Source organism: Thunnus albacares, chromosome 15, assembly GCF_914725855.1.
Source record: "Thunnus albacares chromosome 15, fThuAlb1.1, whole genome shotgun sequence".
In the NCBI taxonomy this organism is placed as follows: domain Eukaryota; kingdom Metazoa; phylum Chordata; class Actinopteri; order Scombriformes; family Scombridae; genus Thunnus; species Thunnus albacares.
Window position 1 is genome coordinate 12,358,148 of NC_058120.1, and position 20,699 is coordinate 12,378,846.

The following is a 20,699-nucleotide window of genomic DNA, read 5'->3' on the forward strand; positions in this document are numbered from 1 at the left end:
ATGGCAGTGTGCCACTAATTACCGCCTAATGTTTGACCTTGCAGCTTTAAAGCAGCCTTTTACAGGGGCACTCCACTAATTTTACATGTAAAGGGTCAGTCTACTAGTGATAGGAAGTCTTATTCAACATGTGATAACAGTTGTGTAATGTCTCTGGAGGAGCTTTGTCCAGCCTGAGAATATAAACCTGATGATGTCATGTGGGTTAACCAGGTATCTGGGTTAGCTTTAGGCATGGAGATTACCAATGTATAACAGAAAGCCTGTGTTACACACTGGTAGCATGGAGTTTGAAAGAAATGTTCACATACCAGGCGGGGAGGATCTAAGGAAGAGATGCATGTGATTTGCATTATGGGATATGTAGGATTCAGCATTTTTATGAGATTAGGTACTAAAGATCAAGATATCTCAGCCTCTGCTGCTTCAATTTAGACCAAATTTTTTTGTAATCGTCTGTCGTGAGTGTCCCAACGTCATGGAAAAGAAATACTAAATAGTTGGAGTGCCCCTTTATGTTCTTCAGAAACCATGCTGTCCTAGTAAATGGACCGGTGAAATAGGTCATATTAGGAAACCAAATAACAAACAAAAACTCTTGCTTGTGACAGATTTCTCTTTTGGCTTAAAACTTGTATCTTGCTGTTATGATTTACTTCCTCCTTCTAGGGAATTTGCAGTGCTTCACAACTAAATCTTGTTGTGAAAGGTTGCTTTGACCTTTACGAGTTTCCCTATTCTAAGAAGTAAATGTGTGATCTAGTTTCTGGCTCCTGTTTAAATGCTATTATGCTGCCACTCTGTGATGAAGGGATTTGACACATTTAATAGGGTCCACGTGGAACCTGCTCAATGCTATAAAGCAGCTCCCTTCAGTCTTTTTTGATACTATAAACCTTTCCACTTTATACCTGCAGTAAATAGTAACTAACCTTTTCTGCAGGCAGACTATTGCTCATATATGACTTCAACAGGCTTACTTGTGATTTCTTAAGCAGCACCTACAGATCAATATAAGGTCCCTGCACTGTAGCCTTGTTCTTGTTCTCATTTCAGCCACTGCTGCTCTCACGAACTCAGGTAGTGTTTTTCCTTTCTGTCTGCTCATGGAGTCTGAGGGGTCACTCCAACCTATTGATCCAGTCTAGGATTCTTCTGCTTATCAGCTGCCTTTTCAAAATGACCCAAAAACACCCCCCAGCATTGAGCATTACCATTAATTCTTTATTTTTTCAGAACAATAAAAATAGTTTAACAAACAAAGACTTCATTCTCTCCATTTTGACTTGTATTTACAGCTGAAGATGAAACAAACGCCCAGTCATGTCCATTTCATCTCCTCTTGGCTCCGTTCCCGCCCCGATCATCCCTCTCCACCCCTTGCAGGCTTGACAGAGTACCAGGGCCTATTGCTGTGTCTTTGACGAGGTATACAGGCTATTCAATGATTGGTGACACATAACTCTAAGAAGATATCGCTGACTTTTGCATTTAGGAGCTTCTCCTTTTGTTCAGAACTGCACTGCACGAGGCCTTTCATATACGGTAGGTAACATTTAGCAAGGTTATGATTGATGACACATGCTTTCACTTACTGGCATGACTTTGGAAGATAAAAGACACACTGACCCATTTCACTGTGGAGACACCACATAACTGATACAAGAGAAGATTATTGACAAGTCTCTGATCCATTCTTTGCCCAGAGGAGACAAACTGCTGTGTGGAGGGTCCCTGAGGGAAGTGAAGAAAGATGGTTCGAATGCACAAGCACTTATGAAAGTCATAAAAGACGCATATGTAGGATTAATGGTTCTCTTAAAAAAAAAAAAAAAAAAAACAGAGCGGCTATTGTTACATTGCAGTGATCCTGAATAATCACATGGATGGACACAGACCTCTTACACAGTATGCACAACCTATGGACCCCTAAAGGCTTTTTGATACAGTACTTCAAGCACCTTCTAAATGTCATGAAGCAATTAGGCCCTCTAAAGCACTCAACGGAAATGTCACAGATAACTTGGATTTACAGTTTTTACTTCTCATTAAGTAATGTGGGTTGGAGCAGAGTTGCATCTCTCCGCCAACAATATTGGTTTCAAATGCATCAGAGATGAATCTCACTCTTGTCATGATCTACCGAGACAGAAAGTTTCAAACAGAATGTGGAAAGGTTTTGCATGGCGAGTGAGACACCAGGTAAAATCAGCAGATAACAGACAAAGTTGAAGCTTGTTATTGCGATGTTTTTTTTTTTTTCTATAGCGTGAGACCGCAGCATCCCAAACCCCTCTCAGGAGTTGATTATAATGGGATCCTTGTGTGGTGTTATTGTTCCTCCTTGCCAACTGAATACAATCACATGAATCAGGGCTGAGTGGCTGAACAATCAACGGCAGAGGAAATGAAAAGATGCCTGAGTAGTTGTGGCTATTGTGCACCTGATCAGGACAGAGGTATCAATACAGTCTGAACAAACCCAAGGAGTCATACTAATCAAAGTTTAAACAGTTCAAAACATAGAAATATCATACAAGAGAGAAAAGATGAAAAAAAAAAAAAAAGAGCTAAATTACTGCGACCGTTTCGCATCAGAATGAGATCAGGGAGGCCCAGGAAATAGAGAGCGTAAACAGACAGAGGGACAGAAGCAGAAAGATAAAACCTTTGTGTCCATGTCAGGGTATTAATACAGTAGTCCAGAGGTCTGCATGTAATAGTGGTGGAGTTGAGCACCATCTCTATGGCTGGGGGGTCAGAGGGTCACTGGTCCAATCAGGTTGGAGGGTCATGGCTGTCAGAGCTGGTTTCCAGTGCAGAGCGGCAGGCTGGCACAGTGATGAGGATAATGACGTCTTAGTGTCACATCGGATCACGCAGCAGACACACAGTCACAGAGCAGGAGTGGACAGGCTGGGCCGCGAGGCCCAAAATGCACCCGTTGGGCACAAACAGTCCAAAGGCCTGGCCTTTAGTGTTCCCATAGTTCAGTGGAGCTCCAGCACAGTGCAGAGAGGATGAAATGAAGCTGGATCGACTCACATTTCAAATGTTCAGAAGTGATCGATTCACATCGTCAAGGGAGCAGTTGCTTCAATTAAGCCACATGGCCTGTAGAAGTGGTGGATGTCTGTCCATCCATTTCATGTCAGTTATTTTAGGCCCAAATCAGAAGGGACATGAAGGCTCATTAGTTTTTGAGGGTTAAATCCTCTTCTTCACTGGTCGCCCCCACCCCTGGGCTACATGCCAATGTGCTGAGTGCTCCTATATAACACAGACAATATGGGTTAGACTTACACATGGTATGTTTGAAAAACTAATTTTTGCTTCCAAAAACACTTTTTTTGCATTTGCAGAGGGATTTACCAGGCTTTAAAAGGAAGGGAGCTTGAGTTATTGTCATTTGAAAAGCCACATAAAACCGAATCAGTTTGATTATCCAATAAATATGCAACAATGCATTCAGTCCTAATCATATTTACACTGGTTTGCATCACTGACAAACTATTCCAGCAGTCTACTTGTTATGTGGTGAGTCAGTGCATTAGCAGTCTGGAAGGTCACCTCTTCACCATCTGCAAAATATCTTACATTTCTTTATGAGAGAATAACATCAACTGCTTACCTTTTGTTTATTTAGTCCCCCATATCTCTAAAGACTATATATTTAGGCTTCTTCATCTCCAACATTTCCATTGGCCTGTGGCAAGTCCTTTCATTGGTTCCTTCATTTTCATCCAAGTATAATCCAGAGTTAGAGCAGAAGAAGAGACCTTCATAGTCATCACTGATTCAGAAACATCCAGTAGCTCAAGTATGGGTCTGCAATGACATTCAATCATCTTCCAAACGTATCATTCATGCCTTTTAAAAATTTCATTTGTTCAAAATTCCAATTTCTCCAGTGTTTTTTTGTTCATAACATTTATGCTCCTTCTGCTCCAGTGAGGGGGGGGGGAGGGGGAGAAACACTCCAAAAACATCTTCTGTTTTGCAAGTCACTTGTCAAGAAATGCTGACGTTCATTGCCTTAAAAGTTAATATATATATTTATTTATAAAAAAAAGTGTTCATAAATTATTCAACAATGTTCAGTAGATAAAATACCACTTGCATTTCTGTCCTGAAATTATCACGTTGTGCTTTCTGCAAACAAAAAACATTGAAAAAAGAAGCAGCAGATTTTTGCCAGAGGTTAATCCATATAAAAAAATTGTCTCTTGAAATCTAGACGGCTCTCTCTATCTGTGTCGGTTGGATATTCCGTTGCTGTTTGTGGCGGGCTCCTCCAGCTCGTCTTCCTCAAATCCATGAAAGGTGGAAGTGTCGCTCTCCGAGGTGGTGCCGAACAGCTCCTCGGCCCCGGTAAAAGTCCCGTCCTCCTTCTCTTCTACACGGTCAGCTGGCTCGCAGGGCAGGAGAGGAACAGTGAGTCAGTGCACACATAATGGATCATAAGGAGGAGAGTCATAAAGTTTTAAGACTGTTTTTTTCCCCCATCATAAATCCTAAGAGATGCAACTACCATCCACTGTCAACACACAACTAAAGCAGAGAATCAATTATATATATGTATCTTTTAAAATGCCTCGCACGTATTTCATACTGGTGTGTTTAAACTCACTTGTGCATTGGCAGGCTGTGCAGGGGGACCCAGATTTACCCATTTTCTTGTTCGAGCCATGGCATTTATTACAGTAGTTGTTGGGAATGCTAGTCCCACCTGGACCCTTTGGACCTACAAGAAAAGTCAAGGAAAAAAGGAGGTTTGATATAATAAATAATAATAAGTTAAGAAAATAGTAAGAACAAGGATAGAAAACCAACATAGAATGTATAAGATCAAGTAAAATACAACATTTAAAAAAGAAGCGCAAAGCAAGGTGCAAAAAAGAATTTAAGTTTCTTTTAACAATATTTAGTGAGCTGGCTTCCCTGATATCTATAAGTAGTGTGTTTCATAGCTTTGGGGCGCAATTGACAAGGGCTGCACCCCCGATTTTCTTCCAGCTGGAACCTCCGATAAACCAGCAGCAGATGATCACAATGTTCTTGAAGGCAGATAGTTAACAAGGGAGTTAGCGATGTCGCTTGGTCCTAGCCCATTAAGGGCTTTGTATGTAAGGAGGAGGACCTTAAAGTCAATTCTAAATGTTTAGAAGCCACCTAAAACTGGACAAATGTGCTCTCTCCTCTTCTTTCTGGTTAATAGCTGAGCTGCAGAGTTTTGGATGAGCTGAAGTCTCTCAGGCTGGTTGTGCTCAGTGTTTTTTTTTTTTTTTTTTTTCGGGAGTCCAGTAAAAAGGGCATTACAGTAATCGAGTCAGCTTGACATAAGAGGCATGACAAGCTTAGATCTGAATCTAAGATAACTCCAAGACTTGTATCCTCAGATTTAATTTCCCCAGATTATTAAACAGTGTTTCTCTTTTTGTTTTAGGGCTGACTAGAAGGATTTCACTTTTGTCCTCGTTTAACTTTAAAAAATATTGCTCACACATTTATTTATTGTCAAGAGACAGGCAGTAATGGAGTTTATAGCTGCATCATCGTAGGGATAGTTTAGGGATAGTTGATTTTTAGGGGAAATATTTCTACTTACCCAGAGTGAGTCTGAGCATGTCATCGTTTTTGATACAGGTACCAATAAAATTCTTAAGCTTTGGTGCTGATGGAAAAGCAAGCTTTTTATGCACTTGTCTGGAAATCTTTAAGAATATGACATCCGTTTTCAGAGCCAACATTTTGTACTTGACTTTCCCCCCCCCACACGAACATAATTCAGTCAGTGCAGTGTTGGAGTGTATTTATGCGACTCCTGATGGGACTCTAAGCAGACATGTACTGTATACATAGTATATGACGGTAAGTGATGTTAGAGTTGGGTTTCCTCAAACAAAGACATATTAGAGTGACTTCTTACGTTTGTGCCGGTCAGTCTGCTGTACAGAAGGAGATCTGGACGCCACCGTGCTTCTCTCCCCGGCTCTGTCCTCCTCTGCCAGGTGGGAATGGGTGTAGTGGTAGCTTAGTCCCGTACGGTTCCTGTAGCGCTTCGCATAGACTGCAACACGCAGGATGCAAATTTTCATTCTTACTACTCAGGCAGGTTGCACCATTTTATTCTATAAACATTATTTTTTCTTCTCTGTTTAGGATAAAGGCTTATAAACTTAAATAACTTTCACAAAGCAACAAGTCCAACATCCACCACCAACAAAAATCTAGTTTGATGTTCTCTGGTGGTAACAGGCTGGCAACCTGGTAGTAATCTCATCTAATATGGGAATATAAATTGAATTTATGGCATTTAATAGAGCTATTGTATTACTGATTCCAAAAGGGACAAAAATAGGAAGCACTTAGAGATCTAATTACAACAGTCAGTCAAATACAACACAAACACAGACAACATAATAACCATGTCTCAGTTTCATAGCACTGGGGGCACTTTTCAGCTTGAGAAAAGTAAGATAATATAGGGGCTAAATCAATAATCATAGCGCTTGCGACACTCAAAACACACACACACTCAAAAATCTATCAAAACAATCCAAATGTCCAAAAATATCAAAAAGAGTCAACAAATCAAGATACCTGAGGTTGAAGATTTTGAGTTATTCTTTTGTTTGTATCTGTCTGAAACAGAGAGAAAACAGCATTATTATGTGAGTCACTACAACAAGTGTAAAATCCAACATACTCTGCCTGTAGTTTCCATATGCAACCTGCATGTACAGGAATACTTGAGACTATAGTGATACTGGTTGACCTTGTTTGTTCCTGTGGTTCCATCTTAAAAAAAAAACTATGTTGGTGATTCAGTTAGTTGACTTTTTGATAGTAACTGTGATGGTATTTTGGAAATATCATCCTGATCTGTGGATATTCAATACATATATAGTAAAAAAAACTCATAAGTAAGAAAAGGTCATGGCAGAGTATGGGCATCAACAGGTTCTTGAGAAAAATGTCATGATGAGCCAAAAATACAGTTTTAACAAATACTGATCTTGTGACACTATTCTAATTTTAAGAATATGGACAAGAAAGTTGATCTCATTAAAGGAACCAAACTTAATGTGAAATATTTTATTAGAGAAGGAAATAAACAATAAGTAAGGGTTGTATCCAAGATACACTAGATAAAAAGTTGGATATGCAGAATTTATTTTAAGTAATGGGACGTGCTATGTTCTGGGTAAACAAAACAGACTGATATGAAGTACTCAATATATACTGTGACATTTTGAAAGGGCATTAGGTACAAAATTCAGATTAGATTTATTTTGCTACATGATAGTGAAGTAAAACTAATAATAATAAAAAAAGTAATAAAAAAGCACAATAAATGCCTAAGAAATCAGTTGATAATATGAACTCAGCATTGCACACTAGCTGATTAACAGGGCATGATGCTAAAACACAACTCATGTTTCATCTCTACTTACTGTCACAGACATATGGCTTGTCGTCATCCAGATCTGCCCTCCTGCGGCCTGAACCCCGACCCTGAAGAAAAACAAAAAATTAACTATCTGCACTGAAATCCACGGCTGGAGTCTTCCAACATAAACATATACGCTACAGCATGCACCACAGGTGAAACAGAAATGTTTTGTTTTCTTTCAGTAAACTGGCAAACAAGGCAACTTTTCTTCAACTTCCTGAATACTTTGTGATTGAGATGTGGTGTCACTTACTCTTCCTTTTCCCCGGTGTCTCCTCTTAGGAGTGTCCACCTCGTAGTCGTCATCATCATTGAAGGCATCTTCTGCTGCATCTGCCTCCAGAACCCTCTGAGACACAGAGGGAGAGAGAGAAAGGATCATTTCAATGCTCAGCTCTGATTAAAGGCCATCTTTAAATCTTTAAAAACACTAAGCAGCAACACCAGAGAGGAAGGAAAAAATAAATTTTTTGGTTCTCAATACAATCTGGGTATTTCTGACATGTACTTTCTGTTCCTGTATAAATGTCTATTCAAAAGCTTACAAATTAACTGATTGACTTGAGAAGAGGAATGAGCTGCAATGCTGCAAGCCGTCTTCCTGTATGTCATGCTCCCACACGACAAACTATTTGGTGGAATGTGTGATGTTGAGAGATATGTCTGTTTTTGACTTTGAACGAGATTACAGAAATCAGCAATGACAGAACTACAGACTTTAAATTGAACTTTCATATTTTTTATTTGCATTATCATGTGGACTATTTATTATCATTGCCATACATAATGGTCAGCAAATGGGAAGTCAATGTTGGAGCAGCCCGCTTGTCCAAAATGCTTCTGAGTGAGACAGCAGTCAGCTAACAAGCCCTGCAGGTCAGCTGGAAAAACTTGGCAAGTTGCCTTGGCAACCAGTTGGGGCGTAACACTTCACTGTCAATGCCAGGGCCCTCAGTCGTTTGAGTGATATCGCTGAACATTCACATTTTAAACATTTGGCTGACGCTCTTCACCAGTGCAAACACACACACATACACACACACACACACACAGTGTTTCCGACAACCTGTGTGACTGAACGAACCTGGATCTCCAGCAGGCTCTCCTCGTCGTTCTTAGAGTTGTTCCTCTTGTCTAGACCCTCGCCTCGTAGCAGAGCCTCCAGTGTGGTGCTCTGGGTGGGCAAAGTGTCCTTGGACATGAGGCCACCATCTGCACAAAGACAAAAAAAAAATTAATGTGATGAATCATCAGAATACCAGTGCTGTGTTTATACTGTAGGGGGATATTGTTCACTGACGGGGAAAAAAAAAAGATTCAATTGAAGAAATGAAACCTGAACCAAGCACTGTAATTGTGAAAAGAACCATCAATACTATAATCTTTGGCCTCTGTGAGCAGCTTTCTGTCAGCATATTTCTATTATTTATCTTCTCTCTCACTCACACAATACTAAGATAAGCATGTGGGAAATTACTGGAACATTTGTTTGTTACAGTGGTAGTCATTTGTTTTTGCCTGCAACAGAATGTGTCATCACTACTATTTTCACAACCCTTTTTTACTCAACAAAACATAAGAGAATGCATTGTCATCGGTGAGCTCTCAATAATGCTGCACTGTGCAGATATTAGGCTGACTTTGTCCACAGGAATCTCTGTGGTACAATGTAGTTAAGTGGCTTATCCCTTTAACCTGAACACATCATGCAGATATGTCCTCCTACAGCGAGCTGAAGATCTAAACAAACAGTGTAGGAGGCAAGCAGGTTGAGTAGACAAAGCAGAACAAACAAAAGCTTTGACAGTCAGTCGGATCCGCACATCTTATTTACACAATCTCTTCTCCACAGAGAGCTCCATGATCATCCAGTTGCTTTGTGAATGTTTGAAAAGAGGACACACTTCAAAGCCCCCTGACTCCAGCTTTCTATTAGCCCCTTCATCTTCTACCACTGCACCCACTAGAAAGGCTTTTTCAGAATGCTGAACATGAACTGCTGAAGCAACAGAAGACTGCATAGGTAAGAAGCAGATATAGGAGGTAGGCGTTAAGAAGCACACACACACACAACACGCTTCTCTAAAATGGGCCCCACCGCCATGCGGCGGCAGCCCCTCACCATTGTGTCTGCACACGTTGACTTTCAACTCTCCGCGACGAGACAGACCCACCTCCCCTCCCTCACTCTCTCCCAACCCATGGGAGCTGGGGGGCTAAAAATAGAGCCGGCAGCAGCCTGCAGCAGGGAGCTGATTCTGCATGCAGCCCCAGTCTCTAGCACACCATCAGTTAGACAGCCTGCCGAGGCAGCGAGACAGCCAGCCAGCTAGCAGCACTGTGGCTGCTGCCTTGTGCTGGCCACCTCTGGCCAGCTGCACAACATGCTCTGTATAAGAGACGCCAGGTTAAATCAGGGTATGTTCCCCTCCGCTGGGCACACCCAGACGGGGCTGTACAATCCACTGTTGTTGGGGAAGGGAAGGGACAGCAGGGTGGCGGTGGTGGGGTCTTAGCGAGTGCAAGCTCTGTGGAAAACAATAGGCTACAATGGGATGTGTTTTGGGAAACAAAGGCTCGGTTCATATGCTATCTCTCCATCTTGCTCTCTCTTTCCAGGCTCTCTCCCTCCTTTCTTACTTTCTCAACTCCTTCTAACATGAACTGAATCATGATCATGGAAATCAAAAGTGAAATTCTCACAGATATTTATAGAAGCTAATAGAAACTGAAAGTTAACATAATGTTTTTGTGTGAGATTCTGCCTCTGTCATGTTCATTCTTTAGGACAGTTTCACACCCCTGTGGGTATGCAAGCTCGGGCACAGAACGGACCAGTTACTTGAGCTCAGGAACAATGGCCACAAAACACACACAGACTGAATGGCAGATTACAGGGAGAGATGGAGAGATGAAAGAGTTGCCAGAGAGAAAGAGACTAAACCAATCAGCAAGGGAGATAACGAGAAGAAAAGAAGATCACGGGAGAATATATAGGAGAGGGTAAATGTGTTAAGTGAGGAGTGAGTTCTTTCAAGTGGCAGCCAGAGAAGGCCAAACTCCATTCCATAACATTTATTAAATACTGTCTGCAGTGGCCAAACTCTGTCTCGCTGCTCCCAGCAGTGGTAAATCTAATTACATGTTCTACTTCTCACAAAACAAGTTTACCAGCCGGGGTGAACACAACCACATTTCATCCTCTGGAAAAATGACTGGCAGCCTGTTCTGCTCCGCGCTCTGAGACAGAGTGATATGCTTTTAGCGAGATTATTCCAGATCATCACCAGTAATCACATGAGCTGAAGGAGGTGGTGGGTGGACGGGAGACATGGGGGCGGGGTGCGGTGGGTGGGGGGTGGGGGGGTGGGGGACGGCTAAGCAGGAGGAGAAACTAAGAGGAGCAGAAAGCGACGGGCAGGTGGCTCCGCAGGAACTTACCGAGCTGGAGACCGTAGATGCCCAGGCGGGGATCAGAGGTGTTGTGCAGCCGTCTCTTCTTTCTCCAGCAGCGGGCAGGGTATGTGTACATCTGCCCGGCTGCCACTCCTGCACGACAACAGTTGTACTCATGCAACAAGACTGTTTCAGCTATAAAGCACATCGATGCTAAAAGCTAAAGAATCTGTTTTGTTATGTAGAAACAACTTAAAACGAAAAAAAAAAAAAACAGGCAAGTAACAAGACATTCATTTTACTGATTTTTTTTTGTTTGCCATTTCTGTATCGAGGTTTACACTTTCAATTTCCTAGGCATTACTGGGATTAATATATTGATTAGGCAACAGCGAAAGCAACAGTTCTTACAATCGATTAATTGTTTCAGTCATTTGCTAGTTTCACTCTCTCAAATGTGAGAATTTGCTGCTTTTCTTTGTGTTATATCATTATAAATTGAATATCTTTTGGTTTTGGACTGTTGGTTAGACAAGAAATTGTGATGACATTTCTCACTATTTCCTGACATTTTATAGATTAAACGATCAATGATTAAGCAATCAATTAAGTGAAAAAAGCAATCAAGAGCAGATGCAGACACCATGTTTTACAAGCTTAATGGGCCAAAAACACTCTTTAGATAAAAAAAAACTGTGTGTGTGTGTGTGTGTGTGTGTGTGTGTGTGTGTGTGTGTGTACCAGGGCTGCGGTGGTGGCGTTCCATCCAGATGTAGCAGTTGTTCTGGGCCACACCGGTTTGCGAGTCCAGGAATGGCAGGCGTACGCTGCGTTCAGCACACAAACGGGCATTGTAGCTGCGGCACTGCTCAATGGCGTCCTTATAGAACTGGTCTCCCAACCTGTGGGGGGTAACATTCGCAGCAGGGGTCAGTGACTCTGAATGATGTGGTTGACACATCAAGGCATACAGCCTAGTCACCGATAAAGCATCTGTCAAGACCTGTCACTAACTATAAATGCGACCATATTTGCGGAATCTGTGATATGCAGATAAGCCTTTTAACATGTATGATAATGGTCTGTTGCTTGGCTGCTACATAAATTAAATCAGTTAGCTGAAGCAGCTGCAAGATGATAGAAAGCACTTAGCGATACAACATAATGGAAGAAGTATCAGCGGGTTCTTTGAGCCATACAACTCTGCAGAGGTACATTTTAATTTTCATAATCTTAACGACGCAAGACTGTCCCTCAGAAATTGTCCCTGACCCAATTTATGCCATTAACGTCAGTTCAAATTTCTAGTCAAGTCCGTTCAAGGTAAGTATCACACTGACAGCTTCTCATCCTCTTTCAGGCTTGCTATTGGGGCGAATCTGTGGAAGGAAACAAGACTGAGAGTCTACAGCCATGCTAAGCCCTGTACTTACTCTACTTACTCTGTGTTAGGGGATTCTTGCACTAAATGCTATTTTAGCTAATCCAATGACAATGCTAAGAAGATAGCCTCTATTGTATAAATATATGAAAATATAAGTTTGACATGTTAGCATGCTAACATTTGATATTTAGCACTGAAAAGAAGGTACAGCTGAGGCTGCTGGGAATGTCACTGGTTTTAAGTACTTGGTCATAAACAGTATTGGACAAATTTTAAAATGTGACCTGATAGCACTAGAAAAGACAGAGTAACTGCATCAACTAGTGGATTAATTGGAAAACCTTTTTTTAAAAAAAAATAAAATAAAAATAAAATAATAATAATAATCTTTAGAGCCAATTTTTAAGCAAAAATGCCAAATGTTTTGCAGGTTTCAGCTTCTCAGTTGTAAAGATTTGAAACTTTTTCCTGTATCATAAATAAACTGAATTCCTTTGGATTTTGAACTATTGATCAGACCAAACAACACCTCTAAAGACATCATCATGAGCTCTAAGGAATAATTAACAGACATTTTTCACAACTTTTCTGACATTTTATAAACAAAACAATTAATCTATCATGAAAATAATCAGCACACCAAAATAATTGCAATTCATAATGACATCATGCGGGGTTCATGAATGTCACATTTCCTTCCTTCCTTATTTCCAACTAATAGTTGATGCTCAAAACAACAAATGTCGACCTCATGGTGGTGCTAGATGAAAAGTTAAGAGATCACCAAAGTCATTAGAATTCATTGTCTGGGCAACATGGATGTCTGCACCAAATTTCCTGCAATCCATCCAATAGTTGTTTAGATATCTCTGTCTGGATCAAAGTGGTAGACCCACTGACTAACCGACCAGTAATGCTGTGCCTAGAGCCCTGTGATGCCAGAGTTATTAAAAAAACAATGCAACCTTACAACACTGCAGCAACTCTGCTGCTCTAACTCCTGAAGTTAAACATATTATTTCCTCTCTGGGCTCTTTGTGTGATCTGATTCTAGATAGGCTGTGAGCTACGGTGCTGTTGACTGAGTCTGAGTAATCACACAACATAGAATCTGGAGTCTGATATGAAGTCACTCCTCCGACCGGCGAGCAGCTAAGACTCTCACACTTAGTTCCACTTTTCTTAGCGCCAGTGAGATTTTGGCAGTCCCTCAGGGTTTCAATGTTAATATTCAGAGTGAAATGGGGGAGGATATTTCACATTCAAGCCCTCAATCGCTGCCACACGCCTGGTATGGTAATTAGCCTACTTAATTAATCTCAGCAGAGTGCCTAGCACAAGGGCAGGTTCTAATTTGACTATATCAAAGATGGGGGTAAATGCTGGAACTCTGAAAGCATGGCAAGGTACTTTGTGTGTGATTTCTACAGTCTGCTGTTAGATCACTGGGCCAAGAGGGCGATTAACAGCTACTGGTTGTTCTAGTATGAACATGGCATCTCCACACACACACACAAAATGAAGTTCCTCCACATGTTTTCAATTACAACATTAGGAAGACGGCCATTTTGAAGTGAAACTAATGAGCTGCGGGCTGCAAGTCGAGCCTGGAATCTTTAAGTAGACCTTAGGAGGTGGGAGTCCAATATGTCAGCGTCTTCCAGACCCTGCTCTCTCTCTCCCTCTCTCTGTTTCTCTCTCTCTGTCTTTACCCCTAGCCCTTGAAGAGACAACATCCAGCAGATGAACAGCCGTGTTAGGAATGCTGTCCCGCACAAAGCCCACTGCTCTGCGGTTTAGACAAAGCCACAGTGTCTGAGGCTTCTGGGAAAGAGAAGCTTCACATCAGTGTGACTGAGAAGAGTAAACACAGGTCACAGGTACAGTTTGAGCACAGGGAGGGCTGGGAAGGTGTGAGAAAGACAGAAAAGGGAAAGAACATGAGCAAAATAAAAACAAACAGACGGATGATGCACAAATGCAGAACTGAGAGAAAGGAGGTAATAATCATATCACAACTATTTTCCATTGTGTAAAGATGTCATACAGTGTGTGTTAGCACACACAAAGCTGAGGAAACACCAATTCCTGACATCTAACTGTGCTTTCTCAGGCTTTAAGATGCAGGAATTTTTACAAGAGGAATCACACAGTCAGGGATATACTCAAAGCAGATTGCTTTTGCAAGTTCAGATGTTCTCCACCAGTAGCTTGAAGAATTTTCTTGAAAGATAAATATTTGGCTCATAAAAAATAATAACACACAGCTGTAAAAAATTCCAATAAATTATTTTCCACAAAGTACATCCATACCATATGCGAAGTGTAATGTCTCCTGCAAATACCCATCAAACTAAACCTGTGTGCTTCACTGCCATTCCTTGATATCAACACACAGCTCTGACCAGACGCGGTGAGACATATCAGTTTACTAAAAGCAGACCAGCTGTAAACGGTCCCTGAAGTAGTCTCGGCTACAAGAGAGCGTGCTCAAAGGGTACACACCGTGGAGCGCCAAGAAAGCAGCACTCCAGAGATTACTCAAGTTGAACAGAGCAAATAGAAAGATGCTGATCAGTCTCGGTGAAAATTTGCAAGGGTTGGGTGAGGGAGAGAACAAATAAGTGGTGAAAGTCTTGGTGCTGGCTGTGACAACGACATGCTCTCAATCAGAGCCCCGCCGCCCTGAGCAGCAGGTGCTCTGGCTTAGGTGAGAGATCTTTCTGACACCCGTAATGAGTGACAAGACCCACACGTCCAACGACACAAAGGGGAAAGAGGGAGGGAGGGAGAAAGAGAGTCATATCTCTTGCTCGCTCTCGCTCTGAAACACACACACACGCGCGCAGACACGCACACACACACACCACCCCTGTCTTAGTACTCATGACTTTTCCCCTCTTGTCTTGATGTTTCAGTTTTTCCACTATCCTTTGACATGGGGAGGATTCTAAGAACTGGTTAAAGCATTATTCCAGTTTACTTAAATCTGTATCTATTCTTATATCAGTTACAATAACTTTCTACTGACCAATTTAACTGCTGAGATCTGGGAACAACATCCCTTAAAAGTCTGATCAAGCAAGAAACACAAGCAGTCACACAATCAGACAGATTTTACACAAAATCCTAAAATAATGAGTGTGAGTAGTGAAGTCATTAACCACGCTTCCTGTTGTAAACACTCATCACAATGTACACACTCACTTCCTGGTTCAACTTTGACCTGCCATGCTTGCCTTAAAGTGAAACTTTGCAACCAGCATTTTATCATTACAACGTGGGTAGTATATGCAAATGATGAACAACGTTTAACTTCCCTCCATGTTGCCTGCACCCAGAGCTCCCCACTCGTTTGCTGGCAAAAAGTCAGCCGGGTGACACAAAATGTGTCACTTGGTGGATTTTGGAAATCTTCCTTAGACTACAAACTAAGTTTCCTCCTTTTCTGTAGTGGTGCCTTCAAGGACTGTCAAATGTGGGTCTCAAAAAAACACTCTGCCTACCATGTTACACCATCGATAAAGGAAAGCAGACACTCAAATATCATACCACTAAATAGGCTACTTTAAAGGTGACCTATGCTCATTTCCAGCTCTATATTTTTATTCTGGGACTCCACTAGAGTAACTTTGCAGGACTTATAGTCCAAAAAACTCCTTATTTATCTTATATTGGCCCTTTATGCAGCCCTTCAGTTCAGCCTATGTCTTCAACAGGCTGTCTTAGCTCTTGTCTTATTAAGGCCCCTCTCCCGATGAGCCCACTCTTTTCTTATTGGTCAGCTTCCAGGGAGCCTGCCGAGGGGCAGCCGTATCAGAGCCTTGTTAAGATACTGCTGATGAAAACCCAACATTTCCTGCTTTACTGCTTCATACTTAAAGCTTTTAAATGACTAAATAACGGGACACTTTTATTTTGAAGAACATACAAGAAATTAAATGTGTTCCTCACCCAATTAGAAGAGCTTTGTTAGCGGTGCTAAAAACAGGCTAACACAACAACATTTGGAGATATTTGGAGCTATATGTTCAGCAGATCAGTTAGAAATAATGTAGGGAGGAATAGTACAAGCAGAAACAGCCACAGTAATGATGATGATGTTCGATGAAGAGCTGCAGATGACCAGCACACCTCCAACAGGTAAACTACTTATTTGACTTTGCTGTGCTGTGTAATGGAAAAACACTCACAGCATGCTTGAGTCATGGCTTGGTGAAACTACCCCCAAAACAATGCAATGATCAACATGACTGACTCCAGTGTGCTGTTTGTTTTATGATCACTGCACACTGACACAATATATCCAGACTTTATGAGGAAAAACATTTTGTAAATGAAAATACACCCCACTAAAGACATATAAGACTGCTCAGCCTTTGCTAAATGGCTGCTCTGCTGGCCATAAACATGTCAGTAGAGTCAGTCACTCTGATTGGACAGGATGCCTGCAATGCATTCTGGTTGTTGTAGGATTCTTCCTCAAGAGCACTATGGGGAATTTACAGCCTTTTTCTCAGTTTTCTCTAGTCATAGGGCATTGATTTCAAAAATAATTACACATTTCTACTGCATAGGTGACCTAGTTTTCAGAAATCATCATATTCACAGTGGTGAATTTTCCCTTTAATTGTGCACACACACTTTTCCTGTGCAATGAGGGATTATAACCCAACATGTCGAATGCACTCACTTTTACCTCCAAATAAAGTGGTTTAGATAATCTGGCTAAACTGTCTGATCATCTGACCACTTGTTTCTTGTCCTGTCAGACTGTCACAATTACTTTCATGAGTCCAATAGTATAAAAAAAAAAGTAGTAATAAAACTGATCAAATCAAAGTGAACTAGAAACACTCTGGTTAAGTGTGAGTTCCAGAGCTTAAAAAGGAGCCTCACAGGTATGTGCTACACATCCCTGATATCTTACAGTTGAGTAGAGAAGGTGAGTGTGCGCATGAGGGCGAGGAACAAAAGCAAATCTTGTGGCCAGTGGGGCCTCTGCTATCAGCGTGTTCCTGTCAACGGTTCACAGTGTCACATGGCTGCGTCCGTAATGTGAGCATGTGTCAACACTCATTTTGCATATCTGACGACAAACTACAGTTTGTAGCAGAGCAGCACGCAGGAGAGAAGTGACTCTGCAGTCAAGACAAAAACCCAGTGTACTACTTCACAAAAGGCCCAGCATTTAAAAGAGATCTGCACTTGCAAAAAAAAAAAAAAAAAAGAGAGAATATAAATGATTACATTTGATCTGGAACCACAAGTTCAGTCTTTGTTGCTCTGTTCAGAAGGTTTCACAAATTTGCAGGTGCACACTGCTTTTTCACAGGAAGCTAAAGCTACCACACAACAAGGGAGGGGGAGGAGGAGGGCCTACAGAGTGACTGCATCCTGACAACAACCACTGATTACACCAATCAGAATAACACAGTTAGACTGAGGGCAGGAGTAAACCAGACCATACACCTCCACACTGCAGTGCCAATAAACAGCAGGCCTGACTCACTCAAAGTCTACTCAACACCAATGACAAGGTAGCTGACGACTGGGAGAGATCTGGGCGATGTAACGTTAGTAGAGCTGTGGATGGAAGATGCGTCCAACCCGCAGACAACTCCAGCTGTGGCTGCAATTTTAATGAGCAGCTTTATGAGCTTCTTTATTAATTACATATTCCAGACTCCATTTTAATCATCAGATTCTGGAGATTATTGTCCTCTCGTGCCCAAACGAGGGACAGACCTCACACAGACAACATGCACGGGCTTGCACACCGCAGCTTCATCCGCCACATCTCTACAACAAAGTCAAACCAGCATTTCATTTCCCTAAAGTGAATCATATTAATACAAAAAAAAGGTCAAACTGGTCCACAGGAGCAACATCCAATTAGTGTCAAGTGTGACTAATTATAATCTGACAAACGTGTGAAATGAAGTCAGAAACCCGAGACAGAGGCTAATTATAGCAGATTGAAACACTTCATTAAGCACAGCTTATAGCAAGGAGACATTCCACATCAGAATGCTAAAACAGCGACAGCAGAAACACACTGAAGCTTGTTGGGACACATGCGTGGGAAATAATCCAACAAGACAATAATGAAATGTACTTTCCAACAATCCTGCTTTTATTAAAAACAGAGATGGAGAATGGAAGGCATTACACCGAAGTATTATTTATTTAGCATTTCCAGTGAACACTTGAACATCAAGTGCTTCTCTGAGCTGTTCATGTGCCAACAAAGGAGGCTGTGATTGTATTTGGTAATTCCCTGGATGGACTCAGAGAATCTATGAAGCCGGGCATGAAAAGTGCAAGTACATAAATACAGATTAAAGAGAAATTTTGCGTTTTACTAACAGCATTTTACTGATAACCATGCAATGATTATGCAGGTGGGGGGTTGTCTTGCTAAAGGCCATTAAAGCAAGACAGATCTATGCCCTCTGCGAGTGGCCAGTACCATTATAGGCAGTAATCTGTAGCTACTCAACTACCCTGCTGCCTTTCATAATATCACACAATCAAAGACACATCACCAAGTCACACATGCCTTGCAAATTATGTGTTTAGTTATTGTCCTCCCCACACTAGGGTGAGTGTGCAAATTGGTGAATATGAGGCTAAAATATTTAGCATTATATAAACGTACCATTTACTAACCAAGTGCAGAAAATTCCATCATGCAATGGACAAAACAACAATCAGGTATCCGCTGTGCAAACATCACTCTGCATCCTACTCAAGGTGTAGTAACAATGTCACAACAACAATAGCAACAGTGTGGGTGATGTGCAAGGTGTTGTGTGGTCCACTCCTTAAGCTGCGGTCCATGGAGGTGCCAGGGTACCTCCATGGAGGAGCAGATGGTTCTCCTGCTTGTGCCCAACACTTCCTCTCTGTCGGAGCATCTCTCTCTGACAGATGGGCTCAGGATCCTGGACCAAGCTAATCTCAAGCACTCCTCCACTTAAAGGCACAGTGGAGTGGCTGCTCCACCTTCATACAGTCCCATAAAGAGCCATGATGATCACAACCCATCAATATAAAACATACTGTACTAAATGCGTCCGCGTGAATGTGCATTTTAAGGAAAGCCACGTGATAGTTTTAATATAAAACGGCTATAAACAGGAGGCTACTTGTGTCTAACTTACAGTAATATGTCTACTAGTGGAAATGGTGAAACAATACAGAAGAACAAAGGAGAAATGGAGAAAAAAAGGTGGAGCATTTCTTTGAAGTTGAGGGATAACAATGACTATTTCACAGGCTATCTGAGCACAGAGTGACACTGTTTTTTCCAACGGCGGACTCAGATTGCTGTCACTTGTCGATTTCGCCAGCAAGCATGCAAATACAAAATGCCTCCTCCCTTGCTTTACCGGGTCCTGACCACGTCTGCGCTCGGAGGAGCCAAAGTTGACATGTCGACAATTCACACCAACTATAAACGACTTTCGGAATGTCAGATGATATTTCGCCGCTGTGCCTTGAACCGAGCACGAAGAAAATCGGCTTTTAATTATTCGTTGCAGCGGAAAGGCACGTTGTCGACAACAGTTTTCCAAATAAATTTACAGCCCAGGAAGACGACACTCTCTTCTGTTGAATGCAAAAACCGTGCGGAAGAAAAGCTCTTCTAGTGCAGACAAAAATGTCAGGCAGCCGCCCGCACATGTTTAACACTAAATGTTCAAATCTTGTGTAATAAAAGAACTATACGAGGCTACTTTGCCATGCAAGAAGTACACAAAATGAATTTAGACAGCTTCCTCTGACATATGCACACGACTGAGAATCACATGCACGAAAAGCCAATTTTAACGTACGAGTTGGCAACAAAGTAATTATTCACAATTTCCTCAATGTCCAAATTACTTACGCTTTTAGTGGATTCTGAATGACAGCCGCCATTTTGCTACAATGTAACGCAATATCGGCGTCTTGCAGTTCTGAGGGAAACCTACGGAAATGGACCAATCAGAGCTCGGGCTGAATTCGTGCACCAATACATTTACAGCGTACGCGGACGGGGCGTGGCTTCGTGGGGTAAACTGTCAAAATTATTTTAAAGGGTTTTCCCTTGTATTTATATTGTACACAACTGAATTACAACACTTTTAAAGAGACCCTTACTAAAGCTTGGATATATATATCAAGAGCAATTCCCTATTTGGTGTACTAAAAACCAACGCAGTGCAAGTAGCACAGAATGTCAACATGGAAGCTTGGTATTCATTATTTATTAAAATAATTATAAATCATTTAACATCATCGATAAGCACTAAGGAAATCATTTTCCCTCACTTTATCTGAAGCTGCAGTGTTGGGAGAGGAGTGGAAGCAAGGAGCATAACACACAGGCATGCACACGATCTAGTCCTCCCACATACAGTACAGTAAGTGGTTTGACACTGGGAGATTTAAACACACACATACACACACACTCAC

At 41.6% G+C, this 20,699-nt stretch overlaps 1 protein-coding gene across 1 annotated transcript; it reads right to left on the reverse strand.

Annotated features, from left to right (window-relative positions):
• Positions 1-1,203: 1,203 nt before the first annotated feature.
• Positions 1,204-20,210, reverse strand: LOC122998704 (zinc finger protein DPF3-like). Its single transcript, XM_044375667.1, has 11 exons — positions 20,131-20,210; positions 11,594-11,754; positions 10,898-11,005; positions 8,541-8,668; positions 7,710-7,805; positions 7,458-7,518; positions 6,604-6,645; positions 5,930-6,070; positions 4,631-4,744; positions 3,632-4,408; positions 1,204-3,270 (listed from the first exon to the last, which is right to left on the reverse strand). The coding sequence occupies exons 1-10, from the start codon at positions 20,160-20,162 to the stop codon at positions 4,248-4,250; spliced, it is 1,044 nt and encodes a 347-aa protein (XP_044231602.1). The 5' UTR covers positions 20,163-20,210; the 3' UTR covers positions 1,204-3,270; positions 3,632-4,247.
• Positions 20,211-20,699: the final 489 nt, after the last annotated feature.